We start from the raw sequence: 20,681 nt of genomic DNA, 5'->3' as shown, positions 1-20,681 counted from the left end.
AAGGTTCTAGGATTATGTCAGTAATAACCGGTTATGTCTCACTGAGAACGGCTTTTATTGGATTTAACGCCTCCTCTACATCTGGAACAGGTTCCACAAACAATTATTTCCTTCTGCCCTTGAATATTTTAATATTTTATGGCTATCACTGAATTCTCAACACATCAATAAGCAGAGGCACACCATTTGGGAGCATTCATGCATCTATAGTTAGGCAGTATACTGTATACTGCTACCTTGGAATATTATATAATGTGTATAAGTAGTACTGTTATTTCTAGTATTGTATTTCTTTGGGTCTCTTTCACAGCATGTCTTTGTCCTGTGTTCATCCCCTCCTGTGTTCATCCCCTCAGCGGTCATGGCAGACGACCATCCCTCATGCTCGTTGACTGTCATTGAAAGGACTTAAATTGTGTAAATAAAGAAACGAAACTCAGCTGTGTTCTTGGAAGCTATATATTTTGTTTGTTTTTTGGCCCGTCCATGGTTGTGAAATGGTATGAAGTAATTGGACGTTGTTTACATACTGTATTTTTTCTTTAAAAAGTGGGTAGGCTGTGCTAGTGGCTTATATTTCTTTGTTTCACGCAGGAAATAAACACTTTTCGCTCAAACACTGATATTGACACTGGTGAAGTAATCTGTATTTAATTCGTGTAATAATGTTGCACATGCGAAAATACAACCCCTCCATTATCAGCTTTTATTTTGAAGTCCAGATGCGGGAACACGAGTCTTTCCTTCACCTTTGTGTTTAAGGAAGTCCACCCATTTGTCTGATCGCACTTTGTTTCGTGGTAGCAGCACAGTTAAAACACTACAGTAATCCAGCATTCAACATTAAGAACTTTAAATGGAGACATTATACAGTGTTCTTGGCTTTGAGTGGATAGATGGAAGGAGCATTTTAATATTTCTCTGTGTTTTCCTGCTGTTGAATAATATTTGGCAGAACAGAGTGCCGAAGAACTTCCCACCTGGACCGTGGGCTCTCCCGCTTCTCGGTGACATTCATCGCATCAGACCTGACAGAATACACCTGCAGTTCAGAGAGGTACGAGCCCTGGGCTTCATTCTTATCTTTGTATAATCAAACAAGACACACTCAGAGAATGCAAACCTCCACCCGGCAGTTCATTCTCTGGGTAGTATTTACTTTGAAGTGAATATTATTTTATTTTTACCATATTGATTTTTTTTGTTGTGGTCTTTTTAAAAGTACAGTAACGTTCACATGTGCTCTCAAGCACCAGACGTTTTGATCTCACCACGGTTGTATATAGGTACAGGAACACGGGCGTTCACCCCATGGAGGGTCACCGCTCCTCTCCAGCTCCGAAAAACAACAACCAGAAACCCCTCCCACACACTCATTGGCTTTTCCTGCAGCACAACCAAACATCTCTCTTAAAGAAACAAAAGTGAATAGAGATAGTCAATAAGGTTGTCCGTTACAGTACTTACTGTAAGATGCAAGTGCAGATGGTAGTGCAGTAAAAATCAGATGAAGGTAGCATGGCAGAGACTTACTTTAATTACACAAACATTATGTAGGAGTAGGTAATGGAAAATAGGTATTGATTTTTGAAGAACTGCATGTAATAATAAGCTTATTATGCAATATAAAACAATATTATGTTTCTAACTAACCATTCTCTTTCTCTTGATAAAACTTTTGTTAAAGATATAACACATTTTAGGGTCAAACTGAAAGGAAGACAGATGTAAAATCTAAAAGTGAGATCAGAGGTCAAATATGACAAGATATTTAGATTCAGATGTTAAAAATACATTTTATAATTGCGCTATCATGTTCACAAGCAGTGTATAATTGGATGTAATAGTTACTAAAATGACCTTTTACCTTTTTGAAGTAAAGCACAACACGTTCGGGCAAGCCCTTATTTAAAACTCTTGCAATCATTGACTCAATGAACTTTATCTAAAGTTGCCTTTATTCACACAAGAGAGAAGCTTGGGTTCTACGAGATATAATATTAGTGAGGCAGCATTGCTCAATATTCTATTATCTGCAGTCACTACGGATGTAGAAGCAGTATTTATTCTCTGAGTACTGTTGAACCACAACATCTACCTGCTGTCTTTGTTCAGTTTGTAGAGAAATATGGAAACATTTTCACCATCAGAATCTTTGGTGGAAGAACCGTGGTCATTAATAGCTACAAGTTTGTGAAAGAAGCCCTGGTCCAACAAGGAGACGACTTAATAGATCGTCCCACCGTACCACTGTTTGAAGATTTATTTGGGAATGAAGGTTCTGTTTTTCTCTTTTTCATTAAAAAATATATATATAGTTAGTGTTTAATACAGTCAAAAGCGTAATTGAGACACCAAATCAGAGCTGTAAGCGAATGCTTGTTACATTCAGTCTAATATTGTGTATTTGTGTGTTCAAAGGTCTTGTGATATCAAATGGTTACCCATGGAAGCAGCAGAGGAGATTTGCTCTTCATACACTCAGAAACTTTGGTCTGGGCAAGAAGACCCTGGACTCAGGGGCGGAGCGGGGGGGTGGCTTACGGGGCTTAAGCCCGGGTTGTTTTGTCAGAAGCCCGGGGTATTTTGGAGTGTAATTTTTTCATAGTTAGATGCCTGGCTGACAACTGTATAAAACAAAAAGTACACACAATATTCGAAGCACATAGTGCACACTGTGGGAATTTACGACTGTGCGTGAATCCCCCCCCCCCCCTGATATTGGTATGATCCAAGCTCAGGCACTAAGCGACTGAGCGAGGGGGCGGGGCAGCTGCTGCTCGTGAGTGCGCTGAGAGACGGAGCCAGGCAGACAGAGGAGAGCTTAAGTTTGACCAGGTACCAAAGCAAATCATTCGTACCATACAAATAATGTAAATATGACGGTGCATCACGAAAGATTGATATGAAACTGATCACTTGACCAATATTACGTTATTTGCTCTTCAAGTGAATCAACACACGGTGAAATGAAAAGCCGAACAAATGCTATTTTTTAGAGAGTCTTAGCTTACGTGTGTTTATTTCATATTTTCAGTTCTTACCCTCCCCGACTAATTCGGTTTCAGTAATGCACTGAAATATAAAAATGGACATTCGAGGGTTCTTTCAAAGAAAAAACTCAGGTAAATGTTATTTTATATATTATGCTTTGTATGTTGTTCAGTATATTTCTATGCAAAACAAGAGGGATTTCAGTACACAGCAGGATATTCACATTTGTAACCAGATATTTACACTTTAGGGAGAAAACATAAAACATTTTTACTGTACAACATCAATTTAGAGTAAACTTTTGTTTTAGATAAATATTGAAATATATTCTGAATTAGTTAAATGTCAGAATAAAGAGAGAGAGATCTGTCTATTTATTATCACTTTCATCAAATTTAGGAGTACATGTACACTAAGTTTATTGTTAAATAATAAGAAAACTCCAGACGATTCCATTCTGAGCTGAAGAAGCTTCTGATAGGTTAGTAGAGTCCATGTGAGTAAATTGGTGGCACAGCTGTGGATGCATATAAGGCAAAACACAGAGCCTGTTTCTGTGACATGGGAAAATCAAGAGATGTCAACAAAACACCAGGAAAAGAACTGTGGAGCTCCATAAGTGTGGCTCAATTTTGAATACAATTTGGGTGTCATTTGCAATTAAGAAATACAGATAGTTTCTCTCTTTACTCTTAAAGTTAACAAATATAAATTAAACATTTAGTCTAATTTGAGGTTTTACCTTAAATAAGTGTTTGTGTTTTTATCTGAAGAGCATGTAAATATCTGGTTTCAACTGTATATTTGATGATGTTGGTGTTTGGTTTGATTGTCAGCACAAAGAGGGAGAGAGAGGGTGAGAGAGGGAGATGGAGAGGAGAATGAGGACAGAAGAGAAATGGAACAAGAACCAGGTGAGACAGACATGTTAGTCAAATGGTTGTTTGCCAAAACATCAGAACACATATCTAGTACCTAGTGTATCTTTTTAGGTTTGTTATTTTTCAAATTCTATATTTATTAAGTTATGCAAACTTATTTGCACAACAAGGCTAATTAGTTATATAAACTTTTCTGAATCTAAATAGAGTACTTTGGTAGAATTAAAAATAATATGGCACAAACTTGTGACTCACAAAGACAAATACAGAGGGATCATTAATTAGTAATGATTCTCTTTCTGATCATTCAGAGAGGTCAGGGGAAATCAGGAAAGCAAGAGAAAACCAAAACACAACAGCATCACAGCAGGAAGCAGCAGGTGGATCGTTAAGGACAGCTGAAGGAGGTTTACTGGAAGGAGCAGCAGGAGATGATTTAGGAACTCTAGAAAGTGGTCCAAGACAAAATGTCCTCCCACAATATCCGCTGAGCCAGTTTGGAGGTCAGCAGAGGGCGTTTAATAAGAGTTGGTTTGAACAGTTTACATGGCTGGAGTATTCTGTTGTGAGGAACTTGGCTTTCTGTTTTTCATGTCGCATTTTTGGGAAGCAGAATACTTTAAAAAAAGATGGCCTCAGTCATTCAGGGTTCTGCAATTGGAAGAGGGCTTTAAATGCCTTTAGGGAGCACGAAAAGAGTTCTAGCCATTCGTCTTCTATGATCTGCTGGCACAGCTGTAAGACCACAAAAAACCAAGGTGACGTTGTTGAGCAACTTAGATCAGCAAGCGCAGCACAGATTTCAGAGAGACGACAGTATCTCCACAGGATCTTAGCTGTAACAAGTTTCCTTGGAAAACAAGGAATACCATTCCGTGGCCACGATGAGCAGGAATCCACCAGTCATAATCAAGGGAACTTCCTTGAGTGCATGAAGCTGCTGAAAACATTTGATCCATTTTTGAAAAATTACAGTCCTGTCTCACATACTACCTATGTGTCTCATTTTTCACAAAATGATATGATAACCAGTATTTCACATGAAATAACTGGAAATATAGTTAAAGAGATGAAGGAAGCTAAGATGTACTCTGTTATGGCTGATGAGGCTAGAGATGGGCACACGGAGCAGCTTGCAGTGTGTGTACGTTTTGTGTCATGTAAAGGCCATGTCAAAGAATGTTTTCTTGGTCTACGGAAACTAGAAAGGTTTGATGCACAGTGCATTACAGACACTATTGAGGAGCTGTTGCAGTATCACACGCTCAGTGACTTAATTTGTGTTGCTCAATCCTATGATGGGGCATCTGTCATGAGTGGTGCTGTGGGTGGTGTGCAGGCCCGTTTCAGACAGAGACACCCTGAAGCAGTATATGTGCACTGCTATGCACATGAGCTCAACCTTGTCCTTTGCCATACATGCAAGGCTATTCCAGCTGCTTCTGACTTCTTTGGACTTTTGGAAAATGTCTACACATTTTTTAACACCTCCCTGGTAAACCACACAAAGTTTAAGGAACTGCAAAAGGACCTTGGACTGTTTGCATCTGAGCTTGTTCAGCTCTCTAACACAAGATGGGCCTGCCAAGTAAATTCCATCAAAGCCCTTCTCAACAACATTTCTGCAGTTTTAGCAACTCTCGAAGCCACAAACACTCCTATTGCTAAAGGGATCTTGTCCAAGCTGTCAAAACCCAAGACTGTGTACATGTTAATCATGTTCTCACAGCTGCTTGGCACCACTGAAGGCCTGCACCGCTACCTGCAGGGAGAAAGGCTAGACATGGGCAAAGCTGTGGAGTACAAGATGTCGGTAGTTGATACACTGAGTAAACTGCGCACAGAGGCTGCTGCTGAGGAAATATTTGAGAAGGCCATGGACATTTGTGGAAGCTACAACATCCAGATTCCTCAGGGGGCAAGACACAAACAGAAAAGACTTGAAGGATTTGTACTTGAGTCCAGCTGTGGTGCAACACCAAATCTCACAAGCTCAGCAGAGTTTAGGTACGAGATATTCTTTCCTTGTTTGGACCGAATGTTGCAGGAGCTAGCAGACAGATTTTCTGGGGCAGGACAGAAAATAATGGAGGGCATTCAGGCATGCAATCCATCCTCCCCAACATTCCTTTCCGAAGATGCCTTAAAACCCATTGCGGCACACTACCATGTGACAATAAAGCCTGAAGAACTTGTTGTGGCAAAAAACTTCATGAAAAGAAAAATGGAAAAAGAGGACATTTGCGACATCACAACTGCCTTCCACTTGCTTGACGAGGACATGTTCCCAACTCTGAAGGTCATCTTTAGAATTGCACTAACCATTCCTGTCAGTAGCTGCAGCTGTGAGCGCTCTTTTAGTGCCTTGCGTCGTCTCCACATGTGGCTAAGGAGAACCATGGGACAAGAGAGGCTGAATGATTTGGCCATATTATCTATTGAAAAGGAGTACTTGGATAATGTTGACCCTGAAAATGTCATTGATAGGTTTGCAAAACTCAAGCCTCGCAGATACAATCTCATGTTACCACAATAAAGAGGTGTTGTCAGTGTAGTGCAGATCTGTGATGATTTTCAGTGCTACCGTCTTCTAGTTTTGATTTTGGTTCTTTGTTGGTTAAGTCCTGAAGTAGTCTTGATTTTGAACTGTTATTCTACTGTTTTCATTCTGGATCAGTTCTGCGTGTGGTTGAAATGGGGTTTAGTCCCCGTATCTTGAAACAGCCCTAATTTTGTTCTGCCTTGCTGTTTAAGTAAAAAACTGTTTTTAAGCTACATATGTGATATTTTTTTTTCTCATATTATGTTTTTTTTTTTTAAGCTTACAACACAGCCTAATAAATCTTCAACTTCACAGCAGGTTTTTTTTGTCATTTCCACCCCCCCCCCCCCCCCCCACCCCCCCGCACGCATATTACCCTTTAGGGCTAAGCCCCGGGTGTTTACAATGTCTGGCTCCGCCTCTGCCTGGACTTATACATCCAGCAGGAGTGCCAGTATCTCTCAGAGGCTTTCACAGAACACCAAGGCATAAAAAACATCTGTGCTATTTTACTATGAAAGAAATTGCATTTAAAGATCACCACCTTTCTCTGTGATAGAGCCTAAGTTATGAGGCTGATTGGTACAATTCAATAGAGTTTGCTTGCTTTGTTATGACACGGGGTCCTTCTACCCCGCATTTTCTGTCTTCTTTTGCAGGAAAGCCCTTTAATGTCCAGCTACTGATAAATAATGCTGTGTCGAATATCATCTGCTGTTTGGTGTTTGGGAATCGATTTGAGTACACTGATCAGCAGTACCAGTCCATTCTTCATAACTTCAATGAAGTTATGCGCTTACAGGGAAGCATGTCGACACAGGTGAACCTCTTCCTACCGTGCTACATCATGCAATAATCATATTACATCACGATTTACAGAAAATACACAAGTTGCATTTTAGCGTCTTAAATAAATGTACTTTAATAATCTACTGTAACATCACAACTTTCTTAAGTATATTTCAGTTTTAGTGGAGTGTGCATCCCAGAGTTATGTTTTTGGGAGAACAGTCTCCTGTCAAAATTTCTAAATCCAAATCAGTTGTGAGGAGCCAAAACAAAGACTGACTTAAAAAAACACTAAAGGGCAGAGATGAGGTAACTAAGGCCTGGAAAATATAAAGCCCACAGAGATAAACAAAATCTCAGAGAATCAGCCTTCCTGACCTCAACCTATCTCATCAAAACAAAAAACAAACAAAAAACAAAAAGAAGTTTGCTGAATTTGCCCTCAAATATTTTTCCCTCTGGTTTATATTTCTACCATCAGCTTTGCTGCTGTGGAAATCTCTGTTAGATTTTAATCCAGAATTCTTTGAATGCACAGCCTCATATGTAGCGCACACAGACATATGAATGTTTATTCAGTCATTAAAATATGGTTTAATCTAATCTTCCTATTGTGTAGATGTACAACATAATTCCCTGGCTGATGAAGTGGCTACCTGGACCTCATAAGACAATGTTCACTCTGACACAAGTGATAAAGGACTTCATAGATATCAGGATCAAAGACCACAAAGAAACCCTTAACCCAGCGTCACCGAGAGACTATATTGATGCCTTTCTTATAGAAATGGCAAAGGTGAGTGTTGTGCTCGATCTCCATCATGTTTGTTCATTTTGGTCTTGTAATGCAAACTGAAATATAAGATATTTTAATTTCTGCTGCTTGGACCGTTGATAGAACGAGGGCAAAGATTCCAGTTTTTCTCTCAGTACCTTACATGCTTGCACCATGGACCTGTTTTTTGCTGGAACTGAAACTACTACCACTACTTTACGCTGGGGGTTGCTTTACATGATCTACTATCCTGATATACAAGGTATGTATGCAGTGTTGGGGAGTAACAGAATACATGTACCGCCGTTACGTAATTAAAATACAAAATATGAGTAACTGTATTCCGTTACAGTTACCTTTTAAAAAGCTGGTATTCAGATTACAGTTACTTTGTTGAAATAAAGGGATTACACGGTGGTCTTTTCCTGTTTCATATTTTAGGCTATGCTCTCTCTATTTTTGGTAATTCCACGCTGGTGGAAACCCAAACAAGACATGCATTAAGAGGCTCAAATGCCTGTGTCTCAATCTCGTGTCTCATAATGACGTGAAGAAATATTTTTAAAAATGATTTAAATGAAGGCAACAGGCAAAGCGTTACAGGCATTGCCCTAAAGAATGTAGCCTAATGGGCACTGTAGTCCGTGCTGCAGGGAGAACAGACTGCCATACCCGTTATCGTCTGTGAGCACGAGGGAGGGACAAAAAGGAAAGTCGAAAAGTGCGAGTTGTCACCGACCAGAAACGGGAGATGGAATCATGTAAATATAATAATAACCACTGCAGCCAAAAAGAGTGCCTGACGAGCCCAGTTGTAAGTAACCTATTAAGACTTTACTGTACACTGTGTTCGTGTTTTCCTCTGAAACAATAAGTTCAGTTGGAGCAGCCTTTCAACGCCTCTCTCTGTCTCTCGCTAGCAAAGTTGACCCAGACAACAGAGTAAAGCTAGTTTTCAGCTACGAGCCCGACACGGAACCCGACTTATTAGCCAGAAGTTCTTTTACTCGCAACTTCTATCATGATAAATGACCGATGTTAAGATACCAACGTTATCTTAACAGCCGCAAACCTGTTTTATATACATGCAAAATAGTTTTCTATACGAGATCGCTGCAAAAAGCGCAGCCTTACCTAATGTCCACCCTACTGTTTCTCATTTATATTAAGATTTAAAAATCTAGTTGGTATTGGTATGGCGAGTAACCTTCAGTAATAGTAGTAATAAATCACACAGCAATAGGACATTCATGTAGTTGTAAAAAAGCATGGTAATATATTAAGCAATCCAAAGTATTCAGAATACGTTACTGTCATTGAGTAACGTAATTGAATACGTAATAAAATACATTTTGGGGCATGTATTCTGTAATCTGTAGTGGAATACATTTTAAAAGTAACCTTCCCAACACTGTATGTATGTAATACTCAACCGTATTGTGTATTTTGTCACGTCAGTCTTGTAGTGGTAAATGAACTGATTCACCCATTCACACAAACACTTTTTTTTCTATGCTTATTGGTGCTTTCTAACTAAAATTCATACACAGTCATTGGAGAGCAACTTGGGGTTAGTATCTTGCCCAAGGATACTTAGCGTGCAGACTCGGGCAGCCAGAAATCGAACCACCAACCTTCCAATCACCAGATGACAATCTTGTAATTTTGGGGGCATTTTTAGCATGCTTCAAATTTTTGTTTTGAGTTTGGATTCCATTAATTTCCAGAGTAGATCTAATTCTTTAACTTAGTTATTGTTTCCCAAAATGTGCAATTTCGTTCTTTTTTAATTTTTTTTAATAAAAGGGAAGTAGTTATCAGAAAACAAAAAGTCCAGCATATGTATTAAATATACAATATAAAAACAGCATTTTGTAAAGATTGACATTTATTTTGACTTTCCACCTTTTAATAGATATATGTTCGAATGTCTCGTTGCTTGTTGTGTTGACAAAAGTTAACAAATTCATTCAATGTCTTGTTCATGTTTCTATTTATATTTAGTAGTTTAATAAGTACCGTAATTGTCGGGCTATAAGCCGCTACTTTTTGCACAAGCTTTGAACCCTGCGGCTTTTAGTCAGGTGCGGCTTTTCTATAGATTGTCCATGATTTTTGTGATATCGTAAGACGATTTGTTTTGTTTGTTCCGCTGTTGTACGGCACTACGTTGCCTGGCGGAAGGATCGGGGTTCAAGAGTGGTATGTTGGTCACATGTCCATCCGCCAGGCAACATAGTGCCGTACAAGTAGCGCGAAAAACAAACTTCAAAGTAGCGCTATGCGTTCAGCTGGAGTCGTGGATGATGAGCGGCGATAAACTTGCGAAAAGCAAGTTGTGCTCAACTCTACCGGTGGATTCTGACAGCGTGGAAAAGTGTGCAAACATCCACGATCACCAACGGATTTCGAAGGGCTGGACTGCTGCATGATGAAGAGGAGGACACCGCCACGGCCCTTCAGAGGGTGTTCGACTCCGACACTGACAATGACAATGAGGATTATCTTTGGTTTTGAAAGTGACAACGAAGGAAAGAAGCTGAGAGTGGATGACGAAGCCATCCTGAGCCTGTTCGTTTCCGACACTGGAGAAGAGGACTTTGGTGGTTTTAGTGCGCAGGAAGATGGTGGTGAATGACTGACTTTTCTTCTTGTTAAAGCTGTGTCACTGCACCTGAGCCTAAAAGGTAGTCTGAATCTATTTTTCTGGTGTGCTGTAGGTTACTGTTATGTACTACATTTGTTACTCATTTATGAAGCACAGCACATGTGCAAATATGTACCCATAACTTGATTTTCAAAATATTAATAAAAGGGGTGTGTCTCCAAACAGCCATCTCTTTCCTGACAATTCGCTTTGTGCATATTCTCTTACATATGATAAGTCAATATTGAAACACCTGCGGCTTTTGGTCAGGTGCGGCTAATGTCTGTACAAAACAGGATTTTCCCCTGATTTTAGCTTGTGCGGCTAATATTCAGGTGCGCTTTGTAGTCCGGGAAATACGGTAGTCTAATAATCCAATATTGGTATTAATGACTTGGAATGTCTTTTTTTACACTCACTTTTAGCTTCTCATTTAGTGTTAGGTAACTGTAATAACCTTGATACACACTCTGATTGTGTCCTGTTTTCACTGTGCAGAGAGAGTTCAAGCTGAGATCGATGCTGTGGTCGGTTCGTCCAGACAGCCCTCTGTGAGTGACCGAGAAAACATGCCCTATACTGATGCTGTCATTCATGAGATTCAGAGAATGGCCAACATCATTCCTCTCAATGTGCTTCGTATGACAAACAAGGAAACTACAGTGGATAAATACACAATCCCAAAGGTACAGTTTAGCTTCAAAGGTCTTCAAAAGCAGTTTAGCCTATGACTGAGGGCAAAATTCCCCTTTAATAAAATGGAATTTCAATTACTTTTACTTGAAATTGAACTGCAATTACATTTACCGACAAATACTTAAAGGTATATACACTAGAATAAGGTGGTAACTAAAAAAGGAAATAATTTAAAAAAAAAAAATACTGTAAGTATATTTCAGTACACAGTGATATTTTGGTAAAATTTATCCTTTTCATAATAACACTCATCTCCCCAAAAATAAAATGCATTTATGATGTAAGATGGGGAAATATTGTTTGGTTTTCCTCAAAATTGTTAAGAAATTTTGTAGTCCTAAAAATTACTTATGTAATACTTTACTTTCTGTTAACCTTTATGAGTACCAATTTAGATGTTTTGTTTGTTAGTTTGTCTTTCAATTTTAGTATCTCGGTTCGTATGATTATTTTGTGCAGGGTACCATGATCGTGGCTACTCTGGACTCAGTCTTACATGATGAGTCAGTGTGGGAAACTCCGCACTCTTTCAACCCTCAACACTTTCTGGACAAGGATGGTAAATTTCGCAAGAGAGATGCTTTCCTTCCATTTTCTGCAGGTTTGTTGTACATTAAAGCCTCTTGTACTGATTTAGCCAAATGGCATGCATCCTTAGTTTGTTGCAGAAGTGTAGTAAACTCTGCAATATAGTGAATGTCTTGTAAATTGTTTGAATAAAACCCATTTCCTATTGTTTATTCTCAGGTAAGCGTGTGTGTCTTGGAGAACAGCTGGCCAGGATGGAGTTGTTTTTGTTTTTCACCTCCCTCCTTCAAAGGTTTTCTCTTTCGCCACCTGCTGGAGAGCAGCCCAGTCTGGAGTTCCAGTTGGGGGGCACGCGCTGCCCTAAACCTCACCGCCTCTGTGCTGTACCGCGTTAAGCCATCAGCTATGACAAACTGAAAACATCTGTTTTCCATCGCATTACCTGCTAAATAATTTCACCCTTACAGCATGAGTATCTTATCATTTTTATTTTTTCTTCTTCTCACCATGGAGACCATTCCCCTGAACCATTCAGTCTACTGTATTCAACAAGTAAAAGTGTAAAGGTTTACAATATTAAACTACAACTTTTTAAGAGATCTCATTTGACTGCCTATGCATAGAGTAGAGTTCTCTTTTTTCACCTACGTACCCTACTGCGTAGTACCTTCACTGTTTTTCTTTACGGTACCTGTTCTGACCTGGGCTTCATCATCAAGCAAAAGTTAACAATGACTTTGTCTTTTTTTCTGTTTGCTTTGATGGTGACAAATTTTTGAAGGTGTTCTGCTAAAAGTGTTAACCCATCTCTTAGATTTCCCAATTTCTTTAAGAACATAACAAATCACTTTTTATTCTACAGTAGACTCTATATGATGTAACCTAATGAGCAGGTTGCTTGAATTTGTAAAATTTGTAAAAAGCAGGTTGCTTTTTCAAGCAACTTAAAGAAGTCCAGACGCTTTTCTTTGCAAGCTCCTTTGACTAATGAGCAGGTTGATTACCAACGATCTCTTGTCACTCTTAAAAAAAAGGGCCTTTAAAATTCCCAAACTGTTTTGAGAAGTATATAAGTTTATGTTTATTTGGATATCAAAGGGATGCAGACAAGCCATGTAAAGTAGGTGGTGACGCCACTCATACTTTTCAATTAGTATGAGTGTTTTTATTTTTCATGCCACTGCTTGTTATAAAATGCACAATGTCATAAATAAATGGACTTTCTACATATGCTTGCCTTTTTCATTATGAACTTGTATGAGCGGTGTCACTTTTAGTGTTTGCCTTGGCAGAGGGAAGTAATGGACTGACAGCTATCACTGATAGATTGTAATCACCCTACCTACAGATTGTAATCACCCTACCTCAATTGTTAAATAAAGTTATGTGGAAACATCTGGACTGATGCATTTATGTTTAAAGAAAATATTTTAACCATAATTTTCAAGCCTGTAGGTTAGAGTCATTGTCTTAACACTGTGTAGAAATATAACGGTGCTTGGTGCTGTTTGTGGTTCAGTGCTAGCTGCTTTAAACTTTTTTATGCATTTGTTTGGCAAGTGAAAGGTTGTTGGTTCAGTTTGAGCAAGAGACAGAAAGCCCCTTTAGGGATGCTTCAGAAAGAATATCTGATGTTAAACGCCCTCAAACATGGAGCTTCTACTGTGGTGAGCCTTTGTGACAAGAGAGTAGATAAAAAGTTTAAATTTTAAAAAAATATTCCACTCAACAGATTTCTAGGAAAACAGTCTGCTTCCATGACCAACTGCCTTAAGTTTGTCTGTCGCAATCTGCACATGGAGAGCGGTGAGGACCCAAATGCAGACAATTGGAAGGCGAAAGTAAGCGTTAACAATCAGCAAGCCATTTATTTTAGGCAGTACGAGACTGAAAACAAAAGCCAAAAGGAAACTACAACTAAACACTAAATCCTAGGAACAGATTCTTGTTCAACATCACTCACGCCCTGTGGCTGCATTTGGATCCTTCTCCTCTTTCCACTGCCATTGCAGATCATGACACTTTAACTTTGTATGCAAAGCAAATTTTGAAAAATTTATAGTCTTACACTTGAGGTGTTCTTTATCTTTACCTTCAATGTCTCTGTCCATAAAATTGAGCTGCATCCACAGAAGAGAGGTCTAAGAGATGAAGACTCTGATTACCGTTCAACCTTAAACTTCTATATAATATAAGTTTCCTTTAATGTCTGAGGAATTTTACAGTAAATCAGGCTGAAACTTGGCACACAGGTACAGTAGGTGTCCCAGAGGAGGGATGTGTTGAAAGTTGGACCTCAACTACTCAGGATGATTTTTAATGAATTTTTGAAAATTGACATAATTCTATTGTATTGACTGTATTGAATTGAATATAAGTTTCCTTTAATTTCTGAGGAATTCTACAGTAAATCTGGCTGAAACTTGGCACACAGGTACAGTAGGTGTCCTAGAGGAGGGATGTGTTGAAAGTTGGACCTCAACTACTCAGGATGATTTTTAATGAATTTTTATATAAAGCGAAAAGGCGCTACCGTAAAGACTGGTGTAAAAGCGCAAGGAAATTTATGCGGCGGATAGGAGGCGGCTGGCTTGACCGCGGCTCACAAATGACGGCTCACTTTACCGCGGTGCTTGTACAGGTGTGAACACCTTAATCGCGGTTCGGACCTCCGGACCAAAACCACCACACCGAGACTATTTGGAGGTTCTAAACAGACGTGATCTGGGCCAACTACCTGGTGTACGCTGCAATTTGGAGCTAAACGCTTTCCAGAAGCCGTAAAGGCTTTACATTCCGGGGTGCGGTAAGATACGTTATACGTACAGAGTTCAAACTGTCACTTGAGACTACCGACTAACCATAAAGTTTATGTAACCCATTTCTGACTCATCTGACCAGCTGACTAAACATTCTCACGTGGTTTGTAATGACTTGTTCAACAGGAAAGCTACAGGTCGTCACAAAAAAGTGAAGACATGGAGACAGTATACAGTGTCCTCGGGTTGGAGTGGATAGACTTCAGCAGCATTTTGATATTCCTGTGTGTTTTTTTGCTCCTGGCTGATTTTTTGAAGAACAGAGTGCCGAGAAATTTTCCTCCTGGACCTTGGGCACTTCCTTTCATCGGTAATCTTCATCGCATCAGACCTGACAGATTTCACCTGCAATTCGCAGAGGTATGACCTATTTTCACAATTTATTTTCAAACGCTTAGAATTTCACATTAGTTTTACATGGCGAAATGGACCTCTGTCTCTCTAGCTCAGAGACAAAAGGCTTCAAAACCCAGACCGCAGCCATGTGAGCCCTCGGTGTGGAGTTAAAGTCAGCTGCACTGCCAGCTTCCCCTACAATGTTGTTGCGCTTTTCTTACTCATATTATGGTACGGGTGCCGACTGTTTCACGATTTAACTGCTCAATCCACTTCGAGTTTTGAAATATTAGAAACTCGTGTGTGTGTGTGTGTGTGTGTGTGTGTGTGTATATATATATATATATATATATATATATATATACCCTTATCCCCAACTAAATAAAATTGCAGTACTACAGTACTTAATGTTTAAAAGTCTATTTTTTCATGTTAACTGTTAGGTGTTGCAAATATTTCATTGGATTCTTACTTTGTGGGCCACCCCCACTTTTCCTCTTCTGGCTCACAGCTCAGTGAGCTGTAGTGTTTCACTGAAAATTATAGATGGAGAGATAGATCAATACTGCATTGTTGTGTTACAGCAGCATGATGAAGAGTGAAAATAGTACAGTCTACAAAAAATGTCAAACAAAAATTCCCACCTACCCTCGATACACCAAGTGTAGTGTGATAGGAATTATCTACCTGTTGCAGCATGCTCCACTCCTAAAGGGTTGGTAAGCAAACTGTTGTTTTTTCAGTGCCTTGAATACCTTCCAAACAGTTCTGCGGAGAGGCAAGCTGTTCAGTATGGGTGTCTCCACTTCTACTGTCTTCTGGATTGCAGTGGGTCTATGCCCATCAAGTGGAGTGAGCCTTAAGTTTCTGTACCTTATTGTACCATCTCTAGTGCAATACCCCCACCCAAATTCCTCAGAGAAGCGGCCTCTCCCTATATATCTGTTAGTGTCTGAGTGTAACTACCTAAATCCAAAAGTATTCTACAATACATATCTGTGTGCAGTAAAGGATAAAACATAAATGTATGATATAAAAGACGAGGTAATTGTATAACATAAAATAATGGGGATTTACAAGCATTAAAAATAAATAGATTCTAACAGTATACATAAGAATAATATATTTAAACAAATTTACTGCTTAGAGCAACACTTTATTTTCACATTTAAAATTTTATGTTGAAACATAAAGTTTTAGACATTTTATGTTTACGTGACATTTTAGAGGGACTATACGACGTTTTTGGGGAAGCCCCTGTGAAAAATATTTACTGAAGTGCAAATAATGGACTATTCTATGTTCCTTTTATTCCCTGTTATTTTGCAGGTTGACCTGGTTTTTGCCTTTAGCATCCTGACGTTTTAATTTCAGAACTGTAATATGTTATTTAAACCCATAAAAACTGAATTATAGATGCCTATCAACCATCTGGCAGTGGGTTAAAATTACCCATTCTTCCCATGTAAACAATATCTGCCTCCTTTTTTTTCTTTTGCTGGGGCAAGGTCCCTGCAATAATACAACCACAACAACGCCTCTATGAGCAAGCTCTTGGCAATGAGAAAGAAAAATTCCATTTTAACAGGAAGAAATCTCCTGAGGAACCAGGCTTGAGGAGGGGCAACCATGTGCCTCGAACAGCTAGGGGTGAGGGGGGGGGAGACAGGACAAAAACACAGTGTGCAAGAGATTCAGATTTAATTGATCACTAATTATTAAATGCAAAATGATGTATAAATACACAGTTTTCATACGCACAACATTACCTGTCCACTCTCTGTGTTCAGTTTGCAGAGAAATATGGAAAGATTTTCAGCCTTCGACTCTTTGGCGGAAGACTTGTGGTGCTTAATGGCTACAAACTTTTGAGAGATGTGCTGGTCCAACAAGGAGAAGACTTCATAGATCGGCCCACATTACCCTCATTTGAAAACTTACTTGGAAATAATGGTGGGTTTTTTTGTTTGTTTGTTTTTTGTTCAAAAGAATCTCCCTTATAATTAATGCCCGAACAGCATCAGAACTGCCAAAATAGGGATATTAAGATGTTCTAATTAGTTTCTATTACCTGTGTGTGTGTGTGTGTGTGTGTGTGTGTGTGTGTGTGTGTGTGTGTGTGTGTGTGTGTGTGTGTGTGTGTGTGTGTGTGTGTGTGTGTGTGTGTGTGTGTGTGTGTGTGTTCAAAGGTCTTCTGATGTCAAATGGGTATCAGTGGAAGCAGCAGAGGAGATTTACTCTTCATACACTCAAAAACTTTGGTCTGGGCAAGAAGACCCTGGAGTTATCCATCCAGCAGGAGTGCCAGTATCTCACAGAAGCTTTTGCAGATCACCAAGGCATAAAAATATCACACTGTTTTTCACATATTTTTCTGTTTGATACATATGCATCATTTTGTGTTTCTTACAACTTTCCAACAGACAAGCATGCATTAAGAGGGGCTGATGGCGCGATATGGCAGCCTCGCTTCTGTCAGTCTGCCCCAGGGCAGCTGTGGCTACAACTGTAGCTTGCCTCCACCAGTGTATGAATGTGAGAGTGAATGAATAGTGGCATTGTAAAGCGCTTTAGGTGCCTAGAAAAGCGCTATATAAATCCAATCCATTATTATTATTATTATTATTATTATTATTATTATTAAAGCATTAGTGTAATCATCAGACATTGCGAAACATCATTACTCTTGCAGAGCTGAAACAAGCCTTATTCACATTGTACTCTTTATTTTACAGGAAAGCCTTTTAATGCCCAGCCACTGTTAAACAACGCTGTGTCAAACATCATCTGCTGTTTGGTATTTGGGGATCGATTTGAGTACACTGATGAGCAGTATCAGTCTATTCTTAGTGACTTCATTGAGATGGAACGCCTACAGGGAACCATAGGGACACAGGTAAACCCCTTTTAGACACGTGTCAAGAATACATAAAAATTACAAACATCTCCTTATTGAATCAAATGTATTGATCAGCGCCTCTAGAAATAATTTTGCTACTCAGGAGCCATATTTGGAAATTGTATTAATCATTATCTAGATTAGAAAAGGTTTGTTGGCTTTGCTCCAAAATAAGGTTTGGAAAGATTTTATTTTTCCCTGGACATTAGATTTCTATAACCATCTTAGGAGCTGTGGGATTCCCCAACACATGTTAATTCAGGGTCCTTTGAGTACCATAGAGAAATACACAGGTAGAAATGTCACAGTTGTTACCAGGCCATCATATAATTTGGTAACTGTCTTTCTGTTCTGTAGATGTACAACACAATGCCCTGGCTGGTGAAGTGGCTGCCCGGACCTCATCAGAAGATATTAACTTTGACGAAACACGTAACTGATTTCATAAAAACAAAAATCAGAGAACACATAGAAAACTTTAACCCAGCATCACCGAGAGATTACATCGATGCTTTTCTCACAGAAATGGGAGAGGTGAGTGGTGTGCTGTGTTTTCCTTTTTGCATTTCAAATGAAATATGTCAACAGTTATTTATTCCTGTCTCTGGTAGGAGGGCAGTGATTCAGTTTTTGATCACAGCAGTTTAAGTGCATGCACTATGGACCTGTTTATTGCTGGAAGTGAAACTACAACCACTACTTTACACTGGGGACTACTTTACATGATCTTCTACCCTGACATACAAGGTGTGCATAATATCCACCATGCCTGCATTTGCTGTAATTATCTTGCTATCACATATTTATTGTTAGTGGTATTAGGATTTTTTTTCCAGCCATCTTTGCAGCATAGTTTTGAATTTTCTAAGTTTTAAAAATTTATTTTAAATTTATCAGTTTCAGTTATCACTTTTTTGTTTTCACATTTTCTGTTAATTTAAAATGAGTAGAACTTGTAAGGGAACAGGAAGACCAGAATCAGGATGACAATGTCAAAACCATGTGTGAAGGTATTTGAGTGATTGTCCTGTAGACTCCTTATACTTGCTGTGTTAACAAAGAGCAACTTAACAAAGACAATTTTTTACTTTTCTGAGTTTATTCTTGATAGCTTTAAAAGCACACAGTCGTTTCAGTTAGTTTACTTTGTTTATTTTTAAACTTGTTTCCTGTTTTCACTGCGCAGAGAGAGTCCAGGCTGAGATCGATGCTGTGATCGGTTCATCCAGACAGCCGTCTATGGCTGACAGAGAAAACATGCCCTATACTGATGCGGTCATCCATGAGATCCAGAGAGTGGGCAACATTATCCCCTTGAATCTGGCTCACAGTGCAATCAAGGACACCACAATTGATAAGTACACAATCCCAAAGGTACACAATCTGCAACAAGTGTTTGTGCCTTTTTTTTTCCTAGTAAAGTTTTCTGGCTTATTCTTGAATTAAAAACATTTTAACCTCTAGGCAAAAAGCAAACAGACAAAGAAACAAACAAGCAAAAAACAACTGATTATCACGTTGTTTCTAAGTGATCAGTTTTTGTGTCATACTTCTTCAGGGAACTATAATCCTGGCTTCACTTGACTCGGTCCTACATGATGAGTCAATGTGGGAAACTCCACACTCTTTCAACCCCGAACACTTTCTGGACCAGGATGGTAAATTTCGCAAGAGAGAGGCCTTCCTTCCATTTTCTGCAGGTTGGTTGGAAGTTAAAACCTCTTGTTCTACTCTAAAAAGAGCAAAATGAAACCCAATACTGTATTTCCTTGTAATCGTCTTGCCACCACAATGTCTTTATTTGCCTAAGCAATTTTTTACGTATTGTTGGTTGGTAGGCCATAGGTGTTCACTGTAACCTTAGTTTGTTCCAGAGGTGCACTAATAATATGTGGTACGATTTAATATTTTGTAAATTATCTGAATAACGCTGTCTTATGCATTCTCAGGTAAGCGTGTGTGTATTGGGGAACAGCTGGCCAGGATGGAGTTATTCCTGTTCTTTGCCTCCCTCCTTCAGAGGTTTTCATTCTCTGCACCTGCTGGAGAGCAGCCCAGTCTGGAGTTCCAGCTGGGAGCCATTCGCTGTCCCAAACCTTACCGCCTCTGTGCTGTACCACGTTAAACCATGAATTATCACAAACTAAAAATGTCTGATTCTCAGCTTGATACATCACTCCTTTATTACATGTTTCATCTAATGCAGTTTAGTTTTTGTTCTTGTAGTCCAGTAGACCTTTTTGACAAACCTTTACAATGTAAATCTATTCTACTCTAACAGAAATTTCTAAAAATGTTAAACCACTGAAAAACTGAGATTAGTTCATCCTTTTTACTCTGACATTAAGGCAAGTGAAATAATGGAGTTGGTCTCTGTTCTGTTTAAGGATTTCAGAGTATATGATACCTGCCTGGTTCATTGCTTTTACAAGTAAAGTGGATTCTGTCCCTTTTAAGGACAATCAAAGTAATCTGTTAGAAAACTTTCCACTGTATTTGAAGGCTTACAGAATCATTTCTTCTAAATTGTTACGTTAGCTGAAATTAATGTTAATTCTGAACAATTACCATTAAAAAAAATCTCAAGCTTGACTTTTCATTTCTCTTTACACCATTAACACACAGTCAAAGGTTTTTGTTTTACCTGAAGTGTGTTTGACGTTAGAGATAGAAAACGACAAGTAAGAGAAAATCTAGGGTGGCAAGAGTAGAGAGAGCATTGAAATCCTTTTAGAAATACTTCTAAAACTAATCATTTGAAATGTAAAAATATAT

General features: G+C 38.9%; 3 protein-coding genes across 5 annotated transcripts; all 3 read left to right on the top strand.

The window, feature by feature from the left end:
* The first annotated feature begins 765 nt into the window (after positions 1 to 765).
* LOC113016255 (cytochrome P450 2J4-like) lies at positions 766 to 13,249 on the top strand. The gene is made up of 10 exons (XM_080296941.1): positions 766 to 1,057; positions 2,116 to 2,278; positions 2,422 to 2,510; positions 6,843 to 6,903; positions 7,077 to 7,237; positions 7,826 to 8,002; positions 8,105 to 8,243; positions 11,127 to 11,314; positions 11,784 to 11,925; positions 12,072 to 13,249. The coding sequence occupies exons 1-10, from the start codon at positions 857 to 859 to the stop codon at positions 12,245 to 12,247; spliced, it is 1,497 nt and encodes a 498-aa protein (XP_080153067.1). The 5' UTR covers positions 766 to 856; the 3' UTR covers positions 12,248 to 13,249.
* Positions 2,769 to 6,650, top strand: LOC113020822 (zinc finger MYM-type protein 1-like). Its single transcript, XM_026165067.2, has 4 exons — positions 2,769 to 2,838; positions 3,038 to 3,125; positions 3,831 to 3,908; positions 4,187 to 6,650. The coding sequence occupies exons 2-4, from the start codon at positions 3,089 to 3,091 to the stop codon at positions 6,409 to 6,411; spliced, it is 2,340 nt and encodes a 779-aa protein (XP_026020852.2). The 5' UTR covers positions 2,769 to 2,838; positions 3,038 to 3,088; the 3' UTR covers positions 6,412 to 6,650.
* A 1,165-nt stretch (positions 13,250 to 14,414) lies between the features above and the next one.
* LOC113016260 (cytochrome P450 2J2-like) lies at positions 14,415 to 20,498 on the top strand. Of its 3 annotated transcripts, none has more exons than XM_026158963.2 (10): positions 14,415 to 14,653; positions 14,798 to 15,031; positions 16,798 to 16,960; positions 17,197 to 17,346; positions 17,743 to 17,903; positions 18,264 to 18,440; positions 18,518 to 18,653; positions 19,093 to 19,280; positions 19,465 to 19,606; positions 19,856 to 20,498. In XM_026158963.2, exons 2-10 carry the CDS (start codon positions 14,831 to 14,833, stop codon positions 20,029 to 20,031), a joined length of 1,494 nt encoding a protein of 497 aa, XP_026014748.1. In that variant the 5' UTR covers positions 14,415 to 14,653; positions 14,798 to 14,830; the 3' UTR covers positions 20,032 to 20,498. The 3 variants fall into 3 exon arrangements, with proteins under 3 accessions (XP_026014748.1, XP_026014747.1, XP_080153073.1); XM_026158962.2 differs by having other exon boundaries at positions 14,415 to 14,658; XM_080296947.1 differs by lacking the exons at positions 14,415 to 14,653; positions 16,798 to 16,960 and having other exon boundaries at positions 14,925 to 15,031.
* The last annotated feature ends 183 nt before the right edge of the window (positions 20,499 to 20,681 follow it).

The sequence above is a fragment of the Astatotilapia calliptera genome, chromosome 23 (genome assembly GCF_964374335.1).
Source record: "Astatotilapia calliptera chromosome 23, fAstCal68.1, whole genome shotgun sequence".
Classification (NCBI taxonomy): Eukaryota; Metazoa; Chordata; class Actinopteri; order Cichliformes; family Cichlidae; genus Astatotilapia; species Astatotilapia calliptera.
Note: the sequence above shows the minus strand (reverse complement) of the source record. Positions and strands in the feature narration are given on the sequence as shown.